At 41.5% G+C, this 22,108-nt stretch overlaps 1 protein-coding gene and 1 pseudogene across 1 annotated transcript in view; one reads left to right on the forward strand and one right to left on the reverse strand.

The window, feature by feature from the left end:
- The window catches only part of PLBD1 (phospholipase B domain containing 1), an 88,619-nt gene that overhangs the window by 25,870 nt on the left and 40,641 nt on the right, over positions 1–22,108 (forward strand). The window contains exons 2-3 of the mRNA XM_018048455.1: positions 2,140–2,359; positions 20,852–20,935. Of these exons, the coding sequence (XP_017903944.1) occupies positions 2,140–2,359; positions 20,852–20,935 (304 nt within the window). The remainder of the gene's footprint in view (positions 1–2,139; positions 2,360–20,851; positions 20,936–22,108) is intronic.
- LOC108636053 lies at positions 12,058–13,250 on the reverse strand (annotated as a pseudogene).

The raw sequence follows: 22,108 nt of genomic DNA on the forward strand, positions 1-22,108 counted from the left end.
CAGCACGTATGATCTTTAGTTGAGGCATGTGGGATCTAGTTCCCTGAGCAAGGTCCCCTACATTGGGAACAAGGAGTCTTAACCACTCCCACAGGATCAGCAGGGAAGTCCCTTTCTTCATTTATCTTTAGTAAGTTCAGTTCAGTTCAGTCAGTCAGTTGTGTCCGACTCTTTGCGACCCCATGAACTGCAGCACACCAGGCCTCCCTGTCCATCACCAACTCCCGAAATTCACTCAAACTTACGTCCATCGAGTCGGTGATGCCATCCAGCCATCTCATCCTCTGTTGTCCCCTTCTCCTCCTGCTCCCAATCCCTCCCAGCATCAGAGTCTTTTCCAGTGAGTCAACTCTTCGCATGAGGTGGCCAAAGTACTGAACTCCTTATTGCCAAATTCAGACTTAAATTGAAGAAAGTAGGGAAAACCACTAGACCATTCAGGTATGTCCTAAATCAAATTCCTTATGATTATACAGTAGAAGTGAGAAATAGATTTAAGGGACTAGATCTGATAGACAGAGTGCCTGATGAACTATAGATGGAGGTTCGTGACATTGTACAGGAGACAGGAATCAAGACCATCCCCGTGGAAAAGAAATGCAAAAAAGCAAAATGGCTGTCTGAGGAGGCCTTACAAATAGCTGTGAAAAGAAGAGAAGTGAAAAGCAAAGGAGAAAAGATATAAGCATCTGAATGCAGACTTCCAAAGAATAGCAAGAAGAGATAAGGAAGCCTTCTCAGCGATCAATGCAAAGAAATAGAAGAAAACAACAGAATGGTAAAGTCTAGAGATCTCTTCAAGGAAATTAGAGATACCAAGGGAACATTTCATGCAAAGATGGGCTCAATAAAGGTCAGAAATGGTATGGACCCAACAGAAGCAGAAGATAAGAAGAGGTGGCAAGAATACACAGAAGAACTGTACAAAAAAGATCTTCACAACCCAGATAATCATGATGGTGTGATCACTCACCTAGAGCCAGACATCCTGGAATGTGAAGTCAAGTGGGCCTTAGAAAGCATCACTACGAACAAAGCTAGTGGAGGTGATAGAATTCCAGTAGAGCTATTTCAAATCCTGAAAGATGATGCTGTGAAAGTTAAGCTTTAGTAACATTCAAATGTCAAAGTCTCTCCTTCTTATAAAAGATGAATGAATTGCCTGAATTTATTTTAGCAATTATTCAGCGTATTTCCATTGAATTTTTTGTAATATTTTTGATAAGAAAAAAAAAGAATTAAGCAGGAGAAATAGGGTAGAAAGTGAGAGAATGTGGATGCTTTGGCCCAACTATTGAGGGGGATGAAAAGGGCTGCAGACCAGGGCTGAACCCTATTCTGATTTGAAAAACTGTATTTATTTATTATTTGTTTGGCTGCACTGGGTCTTAGTTGTGGCATGCACGATTTTCAGTGTGTAGTGTGGGATTTTTTTGTTGCAGCACTTGGGCTCAGTAGTTGCAAAGCACAGGCTTATCCACTCCGAGGCCTGTGGGATCCTAGTTCCCTGACCAGACATTGAACTCAAGTCCTGGGCATTGCAAGGCAGACTCTCAACCAGGGAAATCCCAGATCTTATTCTTGGTTGAATGACAAGGAGGGTGAGAGGTCCAGCTCCTGCCTTGCCCAGAATTCCATCCCTAAGGTTGAAGCACTTAGACCCCCTTTCTGATGCTCCAACTACACCCCTACTTTTGACCTGGTTCTTTGTGCTCTAGGCTAATTGCCTTTGATCAAGGCTCTGGTTTTCCCCCATTTGTAACAAGGACAAGGGCTTGCAAGGTGGCTCACTGGTAAAGAATCTGCCTGCCAATGCAGGGTACATGGGTTTGATCACTGGGTCTGGAAGATCCAGTGAAGAAAATGACAACACACTCCATTATTCTTGCCTGGGAAATCCCATGGACAGAGGAGCCTGGTGGGCTACAGTCCATGAAGCTGCAAAGAGTCATACACAACTTGGAGACTGAACAACAACAATAACAAGGACAAACTATGGTGTGACAGATTTCCCGACTCTAATAGAATGAAACTCTTTAAAAGCAGATGTACTAGAATTGCTGATTACACAGAAAAAGAAAGCCATCAGCCACTCAATTCAATCACATCCTAGCGTTATTCCTTTTTCTTTTCTTCCAGGGGTCTACTATGCAACTGCGTACTGGATGCCTACAGAGAAGAGAATACAAGTCAAAAATGTCCTAGACAGGAATGGGGATGCCTATGGCTTTTACAATAACTCCGTGAAAACCACAGGCTGGGGTATCCTGGAGATCAAAGCAGGGTACGGTTCTCAGTCCCTGAGCAATGAGATCATCATGTTTGCCGCCGGCTTTTTGGAGGGTTACCTCACTGCCCCGTAAGTACTCCAGTCATGGTAGTGAACTGCAAGGCAACCTCTGTCCCTTTCTTTTTTCAGCAGTAACATTTTTCTTCCTAGCATTGTACACTAGAATTGAAAAGTCACCGTGGTCCTTCTCATAGGATAGAAACGTCAGAATTACGTTTACAGGGACTTCCTTGGTAGTCCAGTGGCTAAGACTCCGAGCAGGGGGCCTGGGTTCAATCCCTGCTCGGGAAACTAAGATCCTAAGTGCTGTGCAGTACGGCCAAAAGTTTAAAAAAAAAATCACAATTACATTTGTATCTATAGTCATGCTGCCTAGGAGGAAAGCCCCCAATTGTGACATTTAAAACATTTTGAAACACTTCCCTCTCACGAAACTGTTGTAAAGACAGCTAAGCCATTTCATCTCACTAGTCATTTATTGTCAGGGAGAAAGCAAAGGGAGGTGGAGTGGCTCTTTGAGAAGCACAAAACAGAGAGGGTTAATTACAAATTCATTAAAAATAAAATATAAGAGCATTTATTTTCAACTGTCTTAGAATGATGCTTTCAAGTGGGCAAATATTTAAATAGAAATTTTGATATCTTATCATGAATGTTCTATTATTTGATTCTTAAGTTCTTCCTTTTTCTAATGAGAATAACAAAAATATAGTTATAATAATGCAATCATGATGCATCCTTTTTGGAGAACTCTTCCTTGAGGAAAGGAAAAGTTGCAAATTATCAAACAAGCCTCATTCTTCCTTTGATATAAAATATCTTGAGGACTTGGGTTTCTTCTTTTTATGCTCTTTGACCTAGATCACTGAGTGCAAGTTTAACCAAACCTCCTTTTCCCCTGTTACAGCCTTAGTCATAGTAAACACAGTGCTGGTCTTAATCTGTTTCTAAGTGCTGGCAATTATATCAAATGTTGAATGGCTAATTACTGGGCTCTGGCTGCTGTGTTTTTTTTGTTTTTTTTTTTTAACTTAAACTAAACATTCCTGTTTTTATCTTTCTACCAAATTTTTATTACCTTGCCATACAAGTCCCCGTAGTAGGGAACTCTCTATTTGGAGATGTAGAAAACTATAAAGTGAATGTGATGTTTAAAAACATGTTTAAAACTGTTATTCTGCATGTAACAATCCAGACTTTTTTCTTTTTCCCTCCAAGTCCTTATCTGTTTCTGGATCCACTGAATTCTCCTTGCATTTTCTTTTTAAAATTTTTAATTAATTGATTTATTTATTTTTGGCTGTGCTGGGTCTTCATTGCTAGTTGCGGCGAGCAGGGACTACTCTCTAGTTGTGGTGGGCAGGCTTCTCATTGTGGTGGCTTCTCTTGTTACACAGCACAGGCTCTAGGGCCCTCAGGCTGCAGTAGCTGGACTCCCAGGCTCGAGAGCACAGGCTTAGTAGTTGAGGCACATGGGCTTAGTTGCTCCTCGGCTTGAGGAATCTTCCTGGATCAGGGATGGAATACGGATGGAATCCGTCTGCATTGGCAGATGGATTGTTTACCACTGAGCCACCAGAGGAGCTCCTGATTTTAGACTCTGAATCCGCCTTCCCTAGGATCCTGTAGCAATGGCCCAGGGACCGGGGATCAGGAGTGAGGGAGGGGCCAGCCTAGGAAGCTCACTCATTACAGGATCCTTGAGGAAACATTGGGAAATATTCTTGGCAGCATTTCTGCTGCAGAGAACACAGGAAAAGTGATCTAATCATTAATTCCATGGGAGTCTGAGAGGAAGGCACCCCCGTGGACCAGAGCAGCCAAGGGAGGCTTTGTGGAAGCAGTGAGTGATGAGAACCCTTGGGCTTTAGCCAAAATCATTCAAGGTGGAAGGTAACAGAAGGGAGCTCTGAAGAAAGGCACTCAGTCTGAAGTTGCATTTACAGTGACCAGGAGTGGAGGCTCCAATCGAGCAAGCAGGGACATCTGGTTTGAAAAGGCAGATGGCAGCCATGTCGTGGAAGCTCTGGGTAGAGGCCCATGTGACGGTGGTTATTCTCTACTTCAAGCAGAGTTTTCTTGAATTGGAAAGACAGCTTCTCTGTTCATCCCCTTCTAGGGTTCGTGAGTGTGGAAACTCCCCAGCTGCTCATCATGGGCTTCCCCTGTAGGCGGTACTAGGAGTCTGAGAGGAGCTCTGCTCTGCGCAGGACTTCGTTGTATCTCACGGGGCCCGAGAAGATGCTGGTGAGCAGGAAGTTGCCTGATAAAGGATAGAAGAAGGTGGAAGGAAGAGTGAGATCAGTATTTATGTGTTTGAAGGAGAAGAGAAAGAGAGGAGGAGAGGACAAAAAGGAAAGAGGAAAGGAAGGAAGGCAGGATGGAACAGAACAGGAAAGAGGGGAAGGAGGAGGAGGAAGAATTACGCCCAAGGGATATCCCTGGCTGTCCAGCAGTTAGGACTCTGTGCTCTCACTGCCGAGGGCCCAGGTTCAATTGCTGGTTAGGTAACGAATTGCCCATGAGCTGCGTGACCAAATAAATAAATATATGCTACTATTTTTTTTAATTGTAACCAAAACCCTCTTTTTATTCATTTTTTTCAATGTATGTTTTGGCTATGCTGGGTCTTCACTGTGGCACACCAGCTTAGTTCCCCGACCAAGGATTGAACACAGGTTCCCTTCATTGGAAGGCAGATTCTTAAGCACTGGACCACCAGGGAAGTCCCCCAAACCCATCTTTAGAACGGCATTTCCCATAAGCTCCTTTCAGAGGTTGTCATCCTGACTGCATTACTGAGAAGTTCAGTAAGTAAGGGAATTTCTGAATCAGCACACATTCCAAGGCTCTGCTCTGTGCCTTGCTCAAAGCTTGGAGCCATGGGATATGATGCAGCAAGTGTCAAACAGACCCCTGGCAATGGGTTGGGGAAGAGGGAGGAGAGGGAAACGGTTACCAGTTTCCTGCTTCCTCTCTGAGATGGTCCATGGGGTGAAGGCTTAGTACACTCTGTGGTGCAAGAGTTTAATTTGGAGGAAGTGCCAAATGGAGTAGAGAGCTGGGGCTCACAGAGACAAGAGCTCTGGCAGGGAGATAGGGTGGGAGAGGTGGGGGGCAGGGAGGGGTGTGGTTGGTGAGTGGCAACTGGAAGGATTCCTGGAATTGAGGCTCTTAGACCCAAGGCCCCATCAAAGAAGGACTGCCCATGCACTGTCTCAGCTGAGCCAGGAGGCAGTGGGGCTCCCTCTGAGCAAAAGTATCCAGCATTCTCTGAAGCAAAGCAGAAGTAGCTTAAAATATCAACCCTCTGGAAGGACTGTAGCCACAAACCAATGGTGGAGAAACAAGTCACAGGCTAGAGTCTTCTGTTTTCAGCTACACAAGGGGAGTTATATGAGAAGCAATAGCATCTTCTACCCAGGCCATCATTTCATCCACTTAAAACATATACTGCTGGAGACTGTTTTGCAAAGTACAGTCCCACGTACCCAGACACAGCCTTGGTGCTAGGGCAGAGAAGGTGAGTTTGTGCCAGAGGCCAGAAGAAAGAGCTGCTTTGTTTCCCTCTCATTTTACAGAGTTGCTCAGGCAGCTACCAAGAGCAGTGGAAGGTATAGGCCTACCACTTTCTTCCACTTTTAAAATGGCGTGTTCCTTATAGTCTCCTGAACCTCCTAGGGGGAGAGGTGTGTGGAAGGTCGGAGATCGTGGAATGAACGACTTGAGATAAACAAGGATGTTGGTTTGACAACCTCGGAAAATATCATTTGAAATATGAAATATTCAAGAAACCAAATCAAAATGCAAAGACATATTCTCATATGCTCCATCATCACCTTGGAAGCATTCAGCAATTTGCTGCTTCTCTGAACTTTTACAACACTCTCCTGGGTCCAGCCCTTTGTATCAATACTTTATCCTGAAGCTCACGGCCATCTAGCTGCGCTGCTTCTGCAGGGTGATCTCGTGTGGAGCAGCGGCACATCCAGCTTAGAGCGGGCACGCACTGTTTTCAGGGGTTTCTCTCACTGGTTTGCTCTTCTTCGCGCTCTATCCTTCCTCTTCTTTCGCTGCCCCACTCCCATCCCCCGAGGAACCCTCTCCCTGTGTGGTGCACCACGCATTTCACATGCGCCTGTGAGCCGTGCCGTGATCTCCTGCCTCTTGCACATCCCCTTCCTAGCAACTCTTCAAACTATGATTCCTAAGAGCCAGATGCTGCTCTTCATATCTTTACCGATCAAAATACTGCTCAACCTCCAAGACCCGTCTCAGATGCTGTCTCCTTGATGAAGCTCTTTCTGACTCCATTTCTACTGGGTCAAAGCTCCATCTTTCTCCTCCACCATCTGTTCATGCTTTGGGGACAGGGTCCCCATTTCTCATCTGTGCATACCCCAGAAGCCCAGCACAGCACTTCTGCCACCAGCACTTACTTAACAGGTTTGTTAAGTTGAACTGAATCTTGTTGTTGTTCCAGTTTTATTAGAGATGAATCAGAAGTGTGAGCTACCCATTTCCATGGAATGCCCTGTCTTGGCCAGATGGAATTTTTTTCCTCCTTTTATCTTTTTTTTTTTTTTAAACTCTACTGGGGTGGCTCCCTAAGAGTTGCAAATTAAGAGTTTCTGATGGCTCACTAATGAGGTAAAAGCTGATAAACAGCCATAGATTGGTTTTTAATAAAATGAGTCATGAGACCTTTCTGGAAAGAATGGTGATGAGGGTGTGGGGACCTGGTCTGCTCTAGTTTTTAGCAAAGCAATTGATCTCATGCATTGCTGGAGCAGCTGCATGAGAAATGACTTCTTCAGAATTTACCCAGCTTGGGTGAGTGAATTCCATGCAGCCAACACTTGTGAATACTACCTTGTGCTGGGCTCTGGGAACAGAGAGACAGTGGGGAGTGAGTTCCTCAGTACTTTCCTCACTCTTTTCAAGTTAATGTGTTAACACAACAGTTGCTGAAACTATGATGAAAAGATATTCTAGCAAGATTTTGACATAAGCAGAGAAAGTAGAGAAAGCAGTCAAAAGGTGAAATCTTTTCCATGTTTGTCTTACCATCAAGAGATACTTCAAGAATCTCCTCCATACCCCCAAACTTGCTCCTTCTGATATTAGAAACTGACTATGGCTTCAGGTCAAGGCTGTAGACACAGCAAAGATAAGTAAGACACAGTTCCACCCTCAAAATTATCAAATGACACATTAACCAGTAATTATTTGGAACTTAACATGAACCACAAAATGGTGATGATGATGATAACGACTAGCATATATATATATATGTATATATATAATTTAAACTATGTCAAGCATTGTTCAAAACATTTTATATACGTTATATTACTTGTATGAGGTGTGTGTATGCTCAATTGTGTCCGACTCTTTGCGACCCCCATGGGCCGTAGCCCACCAGGCTCCTCTGTCCATGGGCTTCTCCAGGCAAGAATACTGGGGTGGGTTACTATTTCCTCCTCCAGGGGATCTTCCTGACCCAGGAATTGAACACACGACTCTTGTGTCTCCTGCATTGGCAAGTGGATTCTTTACCACTGAGCCATCTGGGAAGCCCATTAAATTATTTCATCCATAACAGTGCTATAAGATATATATTATTATTATCTCCATATCATTGATGAGAAAACTAGGGCACAGAGAAGTTCAGTAACTAGCTGAAAGTCACAAATCAAGTAAGCAGAAGCCAGGTTTGGAAACAAGCTATCTGGTTATGGAGTCCACACACATGCACACAACACGTACAAACACAAATAGATTAATCAATGGGAAATACTAAAGGAGCTCATTCCTACTAAAGGAAGTAAGAAATCAAAACAGCTTGGAAAGAGTAGGAGAGAGCTCCTGATAAGCACTAAGTGAAACTCACTCAGTCATGTCCGACTCTTTGCGACCCCATGGACTGTAGCCCACCAGGCTTTCCTGTCCATGGCATTTTCCAGGCAAGAATGCTGGAGTGGGCTATACCATATCAAGTGATATGGTACTAACATAATGCAGATAGATTCAAGGAAAAGTGGGCATATGAGTGTATGAGAGATGAAAAGGTGGCTGAAGTCTCCGCCAGTTTAGGAGGAAACTTACTGACTTTACACACCATAGGAGCTGGAACTAAATCTAACATATCCTTGACCTGGAGACTGGTGTGGGTTCTGTTTGATGAGAATTCAGAGACATGGAGAAGCTGGGAGTCTTTCAGATGCTCGAAGAGCCCAGAAGGAGTGGGTCGAGCTTTGAGCTCAGAATTCAAAGCCTCTGCTCTTATTTGCTGTCCTGTGTTGCTATAACACACACAAAGTGTAGAGTCCCAGGGCCAAGGGTCAGAGAAGGGCCTCAGCCTTCTGAGGGGGCTGTGAGTGGATTATGTTCCTCAGGGCCCCTAGATGGGGCAGAATCAGGCGAAGCCTCCACTTCCGATCTCAAGGTACAGGTTTCTCTTCACCTGCTCTGAATGTCAGAATCAAAAAAATTTAGCCCTCATCCAAAAAAGAAAGAAGCAATTTAATAATTCTAGCCTAATTACCCTCCTCTATCTCCATCTGTCCTGTCTACTGTGATGTGGACCTCCTCAGCTCCACCCCAAGTCAGGATGAATGTCCCTCTGTTTCAGGGTTTCTCAGCCTCAGCACTTTGACATCGGGGATTGAATTATCCTTTGTTGTAGGATGTTTAGCAACGTCCTTGCTATTTACCCACTAGATGCCAATTACACCTTCCCTCCCCTTATTGTGACAATGAAATATGTCTCCAGACATTGCCAAATGGATGGGAAAATCACTCCAGTTGAGAAACATGGCCCTGTATTGAAATAGACTGAAAAGCAGAGAGGATCTGGAACTCTGAGTGGAGCTGGGCAAGATGCAGTGGTGGACAGTTCAGCTAAAAAGTATGACTTTTGTTTCTTTACCCGAGTGACCACTGGGGGTCAATAGCCCACAGATTATTTTTTTCCAAAAAAATAGAACTTCATTTTCACTTAAATCATTTTCATGTTAAGAGCCCATTCCTCCTCGTGGCAAGAAATGTGACCGTAGCTATTTCAGTAAGAACAAAATAATTTATCATCGAGACTAAGTCAGTTCAAAATAGGCTTCCCCAGTGGCCCTAGGGGAAAGAACCCACCTGCCAATACAGGAGACATAAGAGACGTGAGTTTAACCCCTGGGTTGGGAAGATTCCCTAGAGGAGGGCATGGCAACGCACTCCAGTATTCTTGCCTGGAGATTCCCATGGACAGAGGGTCACAAAGAATCAGACTGGACTGAGCACGCACACACAAGCAGTTCAGAATATGACACTCCTGTCCCAAACACCTGTCTCCAGAAGGGACTGGTTTCACTGAGGCATCACGGAGGGAGGGGGGATGTTTAAGTAGTGGTTGTCTGTCTTGTGTCCTTCTCTGGAGCATCTACTGAAGTGGAAGGATCTCGTGAGTCTTTAGCTTCGGTGTTTCCCCACCTGACATCAGATGAGGCTTCCATGGTCTCCCTGGTCTCCAGTTGCACAATCAATGCCACTGAGTCCGCAGTAGTCACCCCAAGTATTAGTCCTCTGCCCTGAGGAGGTTCATCAGCTCCCAGTGTCCTCTTATTCCTCCCTAGACCTGACAAGAGCAACTCTGGCTGCCCGCTAAAACTCAAGGTGGGTGCAGGGTTTGCTGCATTTAGCTCATGAGCCCAGACAGTCCAGGAAGCCATCTCTGCTTCCCCAGGCAACCTTGGAGGGGAAACTTCAGGGCTATTGCTTCTAAGAAACTAAACCAAGTCACCCAGCATATCTGTAGTTTCTGCATTCCATTCCCCTGATCTATGAGGCCAGGGCAGAAGTTCTCTCCCCTGTCACCCACATACCTGTCTAGCTTTATTGCTGTTCTCTCCCTCCATTTTAAAGGTGATCAAAAAGAGATCAACTTGATAGAGGAATATGGCAGCATAACAGATATATAAATAAAAGTTAAATGCAATTCCTCAATTAAAAAAAAATACAAATATTTTGAAGGAAATGGCCTCATGAAGTTTGTTGAAGTCAAGGACCATAAGAGATTTCAAAGGATTTTAATGTTTTTTGCCTAACAGGCAATAAAACTCTATTCCCATCTTGTCAGTTGCAGTGCTGGAAACTCTTAGATAAGGGATATCTAGATTTCCACTGTGCCGAGGGCCAAATTCCCATTTTTGAAAGCTGAGTCATGGCCTGCTTACAGTGCTGAACTCTAGGTCAACAAAAGCCTCAGGCTTCCCATGTGGCGCAAGTGGTAAAGAACCCACCAGATAATGCAGGAGACTCAAGAGATTTAGGTTCAATCCTTGGGTCGGGAAAATTACCTGGAGTAGGAAATGGCAACCCATTACAATATTCTTGCCTGGAAAATTCCATAGACAGAGAGACCTGGCAGGCTACAGTCCATGGGGTCACAAAGAGTCGAACAAGACTCAGCACAGCACAGCACAAAAAAGCATCAAATGAAAACCAGAACTCAGACTTTAGGTAAACTTCCAGTCCAGAGAGTGCAAGGGGCTCACAGTTCGACCTACTTTGCTCTAAATTTAGAGCAAATGGTAGACAAAATGTGCCACAAGAGAGCTTCGTGGTAATATAGCTGATCCCCCAAACAGGGCTGAACAACTCTTGAACCAGAAATGGGGCAGAAAACAAAGAGAGGGAGTATGGATCTGCTGGGCCCTTGTCCTTGGAACAAACGCTTTAAATATGCTTAAGGCAAACTTGAAGAATTTTTTTCTTTTGCTTTGTAATCAGTATATTAAAGAGACATTCATACATTTCAAGAATTGCTTAAATTCTGATACACGGATTTAAGCTTGTGAACATATGACTTTAAACATACAATTAAAGCTATTCATCATAATTTGCTATAGTACCGACATTAAATTACAGTTACTCTGGAGCATGTTAAATGGTTTAAAGTAAGCCTGTAACATACCTACAAAAACCTTCCTATCTCATACATGCAAATTACTTATCCATGTTAAGTTCTCATCACTCTAACCTCTAAGTTTCCCTGCTCCAGAAGTCACTACTCTAAGGCTTACTGTGGTCCAAAGAGAAGGGGGAGAAAAAAAATAACAGGGACCAATAGCTATATATATTAATAAAAGACAACACAGCAGAAGAGAATGCAATTCTACAAATGCAAGCCCTCAAGAAGCAGCATGTTATGATAAACCCCTTCTTTAGAAAGGTATCATTTCTATCACTGATACCACAGGCTAAATTAAATCGTACAGCATGCCATCTTCAAATAATAGTTGAGGCAATAGAATAAATACAGAAGCATCACAATGAATCCCACTTAATACAACTATACAGACCAACACTTCTTTACAAATTAAGTTCTTTGTCTGACTGCTCATTAAATACAGTTTTAATTTCATAGCTTAACAATTAAGGGTCATACCCTGAAGTCAATACATATACCTGGCATTTCAGTCTAAGCTATTCCATGTACATAGCTGAAATCAATTACAAAGTATGGCCTAACAAATGCTAGGGGAAATTTTTTTAAGTAGTTTTTACAAGTATTAAATTTATCTTGCACACTGAAGTCATCATACATACAGGGCAAAGTCAGAGCTTTTATATTCAAGTTTATTCTTCATTTAACTTTTAAAACACTACAGTTGAATATTAAAACAAAAGCAAGTAGTGAGCAATTATGATTATAGTCCTTTACTCAATCACTACTGCAAGTAAAACAGCAGCAGCGAGTGTTATTCAGGGCCCTACTAAGAGGACTGATCCTGACCACCACCCCGAGGATGATGTTCATCATCCTCATATGCTTCTCATTGTAATGGTGCCATCATTCCTGGCTTGGATCAAAGTCCACTAAGTCTACCTGGTTCATTTCATCAGTCTCTTTTACCTCCTTCCTCTCAGACAGAAGTTTTTCCAGCAAAGAGAGTTTATCAGTAGAGAGAAAGCCATTCTCAGGAAAGTTTACCTTCAATTCAATGATTAGGTGACCCTTTTCATATGGCCTATGATAAATTGGCATGCCTTCATTTAGCACACACTTGATATCTCCATGCGTAACAATCTGACCTGGATGAGAAATGATAACTATGATTCAGTTGTCAAGAGTAGATATTGGCTTCTGGAAGCCACACAATGCCTCAATCAACTGTATATCCATACACATGAAAAGGTCTTCTCCTCATTGAGTAAAAACAGCATGGTCTTTCTGATCTAAAGCAATGATAATATCTCCTGGCTCCAGACCTGGTTCTTGGTCTCCTTCACCATGGAATGTTATCTTCTGGCCATCTTTCACGCCTTTGTCAATATGAACTTCTAGAATTTTCTTTTCTTGAACTATCTTCCTTCCGTTGCAGCTTTTACATCTCTTTAGGACTGATCCACTCCCCATGGCCCTGGTACTCCATGCAGGCAGACTGAATTTGCTGAACCATTCTAGGTCCTATTTGATGAATTCTTATTTGCATTCCAGTACTTTGGCAACTGGGACAGCATTCTGCCGCTCCTTTCTTACCACTTTAAACTTCACATTTGTCACAAATCACATTCTTTTGCGGAGCTAGTTTTCTTGTTGCACCATTATATAAATTCTCCTAAGGTTACTGTAAGTTGACGCACAACGTTTTTACCTCCCTCTCTCTCTCTGCATCCTGTCTCCTCCTCTGAAAAACATATCAAAGATGTCCATGGGGGAGCCAAAACCACCACCCGCTCCACCTTCTTTAATTGCCTGTTCTCCTCCTTCGTCATATGATTCCCTTTTCTTTGCATCAGAGAGCACTTCATAAGCTTGAGAAACCCATTTAAACTTCTCACCTTCATTTGGATTCTTATCAAGGGTGGTACATCAAGGTCAGTTTCCTGTAAGCCTTTTTCAATTCTTCTTGGGTGGCATTGGGTTTGACCCCAAGACATCATAGGGAGTGGTTTTCTTCACCATTGTCACCTGCCAGTTAGCAGGCCGATGCCAGTGTGGGAGAGTGGGGAGGAGTGAGTTGCTGTGCGCAGCTCAGGCAGCCACAGCTCCCCCGCCTCTAACTGGGCCCTTGTCTTTGGAACAAACACTTTAAATATGCTTAAGGTACTCTAAGTTATAAATGAAGGAAAACTTGAAAATTAGTGCAACAAGAAGGAAGATAAGATAGGTAGATATTTTATAAGAACTTGTTTGAAATATCATAAATGAAAATTAGGGAAATTAATTTTTTTAAATATCAATAAGTGGGCAACCTTGGTCGAGACAAAGTCAGAGAAATAATTTCTGAATCAAACACCAGTACTGAGGGATTTACATAGTACACTGCCCAGAGAGAGAAAGGGGTGAAAATAATGAGAGAGCTGTTATTAAATAGAGAGATTTGATTAAGAAACTCCAACATATGTCTATCAGAAGCCCCAGAAAAAGAAAAACTGGAGGGAATTTCAGATAAGGAAGAGTTAACAGAGTAGTAGTTGAGAATTGATCAAAATTGAAAAAGACGTGAAGGGAATTCCCTATGGCCTAGTGGTTAGGGTTCCAGGCTTTCGCTGCCACGGCCCAAGTTCAATTCCTGCTCGAGGAACTGAGATCTTGCAAATCACCCAGTGCAGCCAAAACAAAGAAAGGGGAAAAAAAATAAAACACTTTCAGAGTTCCCCAGCAGTCCAGTGGAGCAAAACACACAACAAATAAACAAAGGAGTCCTTGGTTAGACGACACAGCCTGTTACATTGCTACAACCCAGAGGGTGAAACTACAGAGAACTGAGGATAAAGGGAATAATTTTATCTTTATCAACTGAGCTATAGGGAAGCCCAATATTTCAAAAGTACTAAGGCAAAATAACTAGAGTTTTGAAACTATTTAAATTATCCAAGAGCAAGGTCAAAATAAGGATATTTTTAGATAAATAAAATATTTCACCATGCCAGACTTCTATTAACCTATTGATATTATAGGACACACACTGACAAGAATAGCAGGAGGGAATATTTGGGATATAAGGAACAATCATTAACACAAGAAAGAAAGAAATTAGTAAGATTTAATTGTAAAACTTTGCAAAAATTTAATTTTTTTCATTGAAAAGGTAAAACTAAATCTTCGAACAATAACATGATGGATAATGTCAATGGGTAGGTAAAGCTCACTAAGATGTGTATGTTTGGAGGAGGAGAGAAATATAAAATTCATTTAGATTTTATATGGGAATTCCCTGGCAGTCTGGTGGTTGGCTCTGTGCTTCCATTGCAGGGGGCACGGGCTGCTCCCTGGTCAGGGAACTAAGAGCTCATCTGCCACTTTGCGCAGCCAAAAACAAGCAAAAATTCACTTCGATTTTATAATAAAATGCATAGTTATGAATGTTTTTGAAGTTTTTAATGATGGTTGCCCTCAGGATGGACATACAGCTGACCCTTGAACAATGCTGGGGTTAGAGGCATTGGTACACCCATACCCAGCACTATGCAATCAAAAACCCTCATGTAGACTTATAATTGGGCCTCCATATTTAAAGACTATGTATTTTTTTTTTAATCCGCATGTAAGTGGACCCTTGTAGTACAAACACATGTTGTTCAAAAGTCAATTGTACATTTTATGGCTTCTAAACTGGCAGAAGCTAAAAGAAGAATAATAAAATGTTATCTAATAAGGAAAATATAAAAGAATGATGAAGAAAGGGATGGTAATTGGAAAACAGGACAGATTATAAAAATGAATCCAAGTATATTAAAATCACAAGAGATGTAAAAGGATTATTTTCATCAATTAAAAAATGTTCAATTGAGGAGATGTTGGTCAAGGACACTAACGTGCCACCAGTAGATAAATAAGTCCTAGAGATCTAAGGCACAGCATAGTGGTTGTAGTCAACCATCCTGATTGTAAACTTCAGAGCTGCTAAGAGATTAGATCTTAATTGTTCTCATCACAAAAAATGAAATTATAATTATGTACCATGATAGAGGTGTTACTAATACAATACTATGGTGGCAATCATATTGAAACAGATAAATGCATCAAATCATTACACAATGTTATATGTCGAGTATAGCTCACCAAAAATGCTTACTGTATATCATATGAGGGACATTTAATTTTTTAAATTAGTTTTAAAGAAGCTCAAATAATCCTGAGGGGAATGGAAATTAAAACAACATATCATTTCAAATACATCAAATTGTTGAAAATTTGAAAGTCTGACTATGCCAAGTGTTAGTGAGGCTATGGAGCAAAGAGAAATCTAACATGTAGTTCAGAAGAATGTAATTCGGTACAATCGCTGTGGAGAACAATTTGGCAATATCTATAACTCTAGGTATATAGAATATTCACCCCAGCGTTTTTATGTGTGTGTGTGTGTGTGTGTATGTATATATCCTAGAAAAACAAATGTGTAAAAAGAGATATTTACAAGAATGTTTGAAGTTGTATTATAATAGTGAAAAATAAAAAAAACAGTTAAATGTTTACCATGTGAAAGTGAAGTCGCTCAGTTGTTCCCGACTCTTTGCAACCCCATGGGTAGTAGCCTGCACCAAGCTCCTCTATCCATGGGATTTTCAAGGCAAGAGTACTGGAGTGGGTTGCCATTTCCTTCTCCAGGGAATCTTCCCAACCCAGGGATCGAACCCAGGTCTCTCACATTGTAGACAGACATTTTACCGTCTGAGCCACCCATAGGCCTCCATAAATGAATTTTTACATAGTCATAGCATGGAATACCATCAGCACATGAAAAGAATAAATTTAAGCTGATAGTAACATAGATAATTCTTTTAAAATGTCATATGGAGGGGTGGGAGGTGTGAAGGAGTTTCAAGAGGGAGGGGATGTGTGTATACCTATCACTGATTCATGCTGATACATGGCAGAAACAAACACAATATTGTAAAGCAATTATCCTCCAACTAAAACATTTAAAAAAAGAACTGACCAAGTCATTTAGACCACTTACAGAATAAATTATATTAATATAATTTAATACTATAGATTTGTATTAAATATTATGACACTCAATGCAAAAAAATTTAAAAATGTCATGTGGAAACAAACAAGTTAGAGTGGTAGATAGTATGATATTATTTACTTGTTTATATATGTTCTGAAACATGATAAATAATGCTATACATTCAGTTAAGTTCAGTCACTCAGTCACGTCCAACTCTTTGCAACCCCATGAATTGCAGCATACCAGGCTTCCCTGTCCATCACCAACTCCCAGAGCTTGCTCAAACTCATGTCCAGCAAGTTGGGGTGCCATCCAGCCAGTTCATCCTCTGTTGTCCCCTTCTCCTCCTGCCTTCAATCTTCCCCAGCATCAAGGTCTTTTCCAGTGAGTCAGTACTTCGCATCAGGTGGCCAAAGTATTGGAGCTTCAGCTTCAGCATCAGTCTTTCCACTGAATATTTAAGACTGATTTCCATTACAATTCACTGGTTTGATCTCCTTGCAGTCCAAGGGACTCTCAAGAGTCTTCCACAACACGGTTCAAAAGCATCAATTCTTTGGCATTCAGCTTTCTTTATGGTCCAACTCTCACATCAATACATGACTACTGGAAAAACCATAGCTTTGACTAGATGGACATTTGTCAGCCACGTAATGTCTCTGCTTTTTAATATAATGTCTAGGTTTGTCATAGCATTTCTTCCAAGGAGCAAGCACCTTTTAATTTCATGGCTGCAGTTACCATCTGCAGTGATTTTGGAGCCCCCCAAAATAAAGTCCCTCACTGTTTCATTGTTTCCCCATCTATTTGCCATGAAGTAATGGGACCAGATGCCATGATCTTAGTTTTTTGAATGTTGAGTTTTAAACCAGCTTTTTCATTCTCCTCTTTCACTTTCACCAAGAGGCTCTTTAGTTTCTCTTCGCTTTCTGCCATAAGGGTGGTGTCATCTGCATATCTGAGGTTATTGATATTTCTCCCTGAAATCTTGATTCCAGCTTGTGCTTCATCCAGCCTAGCATTTCGCATGATGTACTCTGCATATAAGTTAAATTAGCAGGGGTGACAACATACAGCCTTAACATACTCCTTTCCCAATTTGGAACCAGTCCATTGTTTCATGTCCAGTTCTAACTCTTGCTTCTTGACCTGCATACAGATTTCTCAGGAGGCAGGTCAGGTGGTCTAGTATACCCATCTCTAAGAATTTTTCACAGTTTGTTGTGATCCACACAGTCAAAGGCTTTCATGTAGTCAATAAAGTAGAAGTAGATGTTTTTCTGGAACTCTCTTGCTTTTTTGATAATCCAACAGATCTTGGTGATTTGATCACTGGTTCCTCTGCCTTTTCTAAATCCAGCTTGAACATCTGAAAGTTGATCATTCACGTACTGTTGAAGCCTGGCTTGGAGAATTTTGAGCATTACTTTACTAGCACATGAGATGAGTGCAATTGTATGGTAGTTTGAGCATTATATGACATTGCCTTTCTTTGGGTTTGGAATGAAAACTGACCTTTTTCAGTCCTGTGGCCACTGCTGAGTTTTCCAAATTTGCTGTCATATTGAGTGCAGCACTTTCACAGCATCATCTTTCAGGATTTGAAATAGCTCAGCTGGAATTCCATCACCTCCACCAGCTTTGTTCATAGTAATGCTTCCTAAGGCCTATTTGACTTTGCATTCCAGGATGTCTGGCTCTAGGTAAGTGATCACACCATTGTGGTTATCTGGGTCATGCAGATCTTTTTTGTATAGTTCTTCTGTGTATTCTTGCTACCTCTTCTTAATATCTTCTGCTTCTGTTAGTTCCATACCATTTCTGTCCTTTATTGTGCCCATCTTTGCATCAAATGTTCCCTTGGTATCTGTAATTTTTTTGAAGAGATCTCTAGTCTTTCCCATTCTATTATTTTTCCCTGTTTCTTTGCATTGATCAGTTCAGTTCAGTTCAGGTGCTCAATTGTGTCCGACTCTTTGCAATCCCATGAATTGCAGCACGCCAGGCCTCCCTGTCCATCACCATCTCCTGGAGTTCACTCAAACTCATGTCCATCGAGTCAGTGATGCCATTCAGCCATCTCATCCTCTGTCGTCCCCTTCTCCTCCTGCCCCCAATCCCTCCCAGCATCAGGGTCTTTTCCAATGAGTCAACTCTTCGCATGAGGTGGCCAAAATATAGGCGCCTCAGCTTCAGCATCAGTCCCTCCAATGAACACCAGGACTGATCAACTTTAGGATGGACTGGTTGGATCTCCTTGCAGTCCAAGGGACTCTCAAGAGTCTTCTCCAACACCACAGCTCAAAAGCATCAATTCTTTGGCACTCAGCTTTCTTCACAGTCCAACTCTCACATCCATACATGACTACTGGAAAAACCATAGCCTTGACTAGACGGACCTTTGTTGGCAAAGTAATGTCTCTGCTTTTCAACATGCTATCTAGGTTGATCATAACTCTCCTTCCAAGGAGTAAGTGTCTTTTAATTTCATGGCTGCAGTCACCATCTGCAGTGATTTTGGAGCCCCCAAAAATAGTCTGACACTGTTTCCACTGTTTCCCCAATTATCTGCCATGAAGTGATGGGACCAAATGCCATGATCTTTGTTTTCTGAATGTTGAGCTTTAAGCCAACTTTTTCACTCTCCTCTTTCACTTTCATCAAGAGGCTTTTTAGTTCCTCTTCACTTTCTGCCATAAGGGTGGTGTCATCTGCATATCTGTGGTTATTGATATTTCTCCCGGCAGTCTTGACTCCAGCTTGTGCTTCTCTCAGCTCAGCGTTTCTCATGATGTACTCTGTATATAAGTTAAATAAGCAGGGTGACACCTTGACGTACTCCTTTTCCTATTTGGAACCAGTCTGTTGTTCCATGTCCCGTTCTAACTGTTGCTTCCTGACCTGCATACAGGTTTCTCAAGAGGCAGGTCAGGTGGTTTGGTATTCCGGTCTCTTGACAAATTTTTCACCATTTATTCTGGTCCACACATTCAAAGGCTTTGGCATAGTCAATAAAGCAGAAATAGATGTTTTTCTGGAACTCTCTTGCTTTTTTGATGATCCAGCAGATGTTCGCAATTTGACCTCTGGTTCCTTCTCCTTTTCTAAAACCAGCTTGAACATCTGGACGTTCATGGTTCACATACTGCTGAAGCCTGACTTAGGGAATTTTGAACATTACTTTACTAGTGTGTGAGATGAGTGCAATTGTGCAATAGTTTGAGCATTCTTTGGCATTGCTTTTCTTTGGAATTGGAATGAAAACTGACCTTTTCCAGTCCTGTGGCCACTGCTGAGTTTTCCAAATTTGCTGGTATATTGAGTGCAGCACTTTCACAGCATCATCTTTCAGGATTTGAAATAGCTCAGCTGGAATTCCATCACCTCCACTAGCTTTGTTCATAGTGATGCTTTCTAAGGCCCACTTGACTTCACATTCCAGGATGTCTGGCTCTAGGTGAGTGATCACACCATTAGTTAGGAAGGCTTTTTTTAATCTCTCTTTGCTATTCTTTGGAACCCCACAGTCAGTCTCTCTTCAGAGCTTCCATAAGCCTCTTAACCTTATTAGAGGCAGATAGAAGGCAAACCACAGTCATAGAAAACTAACCAAACTGATCACATGGATCACAGCCTTGTCTAACTCAATGAAACTATGATCCATGCCATGTAGGGCCACCCAAGACGGACAGGTCATGCTGGAGAGTTCTGACAAAACATGGTCCACTGGAGAAGGGAGAAGTGAGTGGCAAACCACTCCAGTATTCTTGCCTTGTAAACAAAAAGATGTGACACTGAAAGATGAACTCCCCAGGTCAGTAGGTGCCCAATATGCTACCGGAGAAGAGCGGAGAAATAACTCCAGGAAGAATGAAGAGATGGAGCCAAAGCAAAAACAATGCCCAGCTGTGGATGTGACTGGTGGTGGAAGTAAAGTCCAATGCTGTAAAAAACAATATTGCATAGGATCCTGGAATGTTAGGTCCGTGAATCAAGGCAAATTGGAAGTGGTCAAACAGTAGATGGCAAGAGCGAACACTGACATTTTAGGAATCAGTGAACTAAAATGGACTAGAATGGGTGAATTTAATTCAGGTGACCATTATATCTACTACTATGGGCAAGAATCCCTTAGAATAAATGGAGTAGCCCTCATAGTCAACAAAAGACTCTGAAATGCAGTACTTGGGTGCATTGCTCTACATTATTTATGATTAAATATTTAAGTATATATGTTATTAAAATATGTATGAGAATAATAAATCCTGATTCAAGATTGCAGTTGCCTCTAGGGAGAAGGGAGGACAATTAATGTCAGCACTTCAACTCTTATGTTTTATATCTTTTTTAAAAATATGAAAGAAATATAGTAAAATATAATGAATGATTTAATATACTTGACTAGTGGATACTTGGGTATTATATTCTATGCTTTTCTATACATTGAAAATATTTCCAATTTTAAATTGTGTGTTTGAGTTATTAAAAAAGATAGGGAAGGTTTGCAATAGGGAACATCCCACTTGGCCAAAATATCAAGTAATTTACTGTGATGGGATAATCCCAGAACAAAAATTGAAATGTAATGATTTTCATCTCGTTTCAGACACATGGATGACCACTTCACAAACCTCTACCCACAGCTGATTAAGGAACGTTCCATGTTGAATAAAGTGCAGGACTTTTTAACGTACGTATGATTAGCATTCCTCTTCTCATCGCTACTGAGGCTTCAGGGATTGAGTCTGTCATTTCAAACAGCCATTTTTCCTTCACCAATTTCTTTTCCATCTCTAAGGCAGGACTCTGGAGTGGTTCTTATAGTTAAGTGTAGCACCTTTTGGTAATAGCATAAAAACTGGTTGCAGACAAATGCCTTCTAATTTATGCCCTTTCAGAGGTCAGGTTAATATATCGCATTGTCAGCTGCAACACAGCTAGAGGAAACCTCACAGTACAAGACAGGCAAAACCAAGCCCCTGGATCCCTTCCACCTGGGGGCTCCTCTCCTTCAGAAATCCCCCTCCTCCCTCTCTAAGGTGCTTCCTTTTCATGGACCTTGTGACTCATCCTAGTTGGGGAGTTAGTGCAAATCTTAAGTTATAATTCCTAACATCCTTCGAAAATATTTTTATTTATTAGCCTTTCTGGAGGCTAATAATTCTCAATATTCAGAATTTGTTTTACATTTATGGGAATGACAGACTGAGACTAATTTGGGAATAGAAGAACTCTTGGTTTGGCCCTCTAAAATATATACCTAGCAACCTGTTTGTCAGATGTGAAGGTCCTTCAGAGCATCTAGGCTAGATCTCATGAAGCAGTGATACTGTGTTTTTAAATTGATCTGGAGATAGCCTGAACAAGTCAGAAACTGCTCTTAGTATACAAAGTTATGCCAACGTATCTTGCATAAAGTGCAGACAATTAAAACACGAGAGAGAATGAAAGGAGTAAAAAACAGCAACAAAAAGACTCTTTTGCAGGACAGTCGTTGAGGCAGTTATTGGCAAAAACTGGATTGAACAAACCATACACTATGAAAATGATCTGAGAGACATATAAGCAAATACAAACCACTATGTCCTTAAGAGCTTTTACTTTTTCCTGTTTAACTTTACCCCTTATATCTACAAAAGTAAGTTACTCAACTTGTCCTTATGGATTTAGTGAAAACACTGTAATGTTATATAAGATGCATTTGAATAGTCTGTCCTCAGCTTTCTTAGGTCTCAATATCACAGATAAATAAATAAGTAAATATCACATCTGTGTTTCTAGATAGTTCTAGGTAAAGCATGCAGAGTTATAAAGAAAGAGTCATAGTCCTTGGGGCTTCCCTGGGGACTCAGATAGGAAAGAA

This window comes from Capra hircus, chromosome 5 (genome assembly GCF_001704415.2).
Source record: "Capra hircus breed San Clemente chromosome 5, ASM170441v1, whole genome shotgun sequence".
Lineage (NCBI taxonomy): Eukaryota > Metazoa > Chordata > Mammalia > Artiodactyla > Bovidae > Capra > Capra hircus.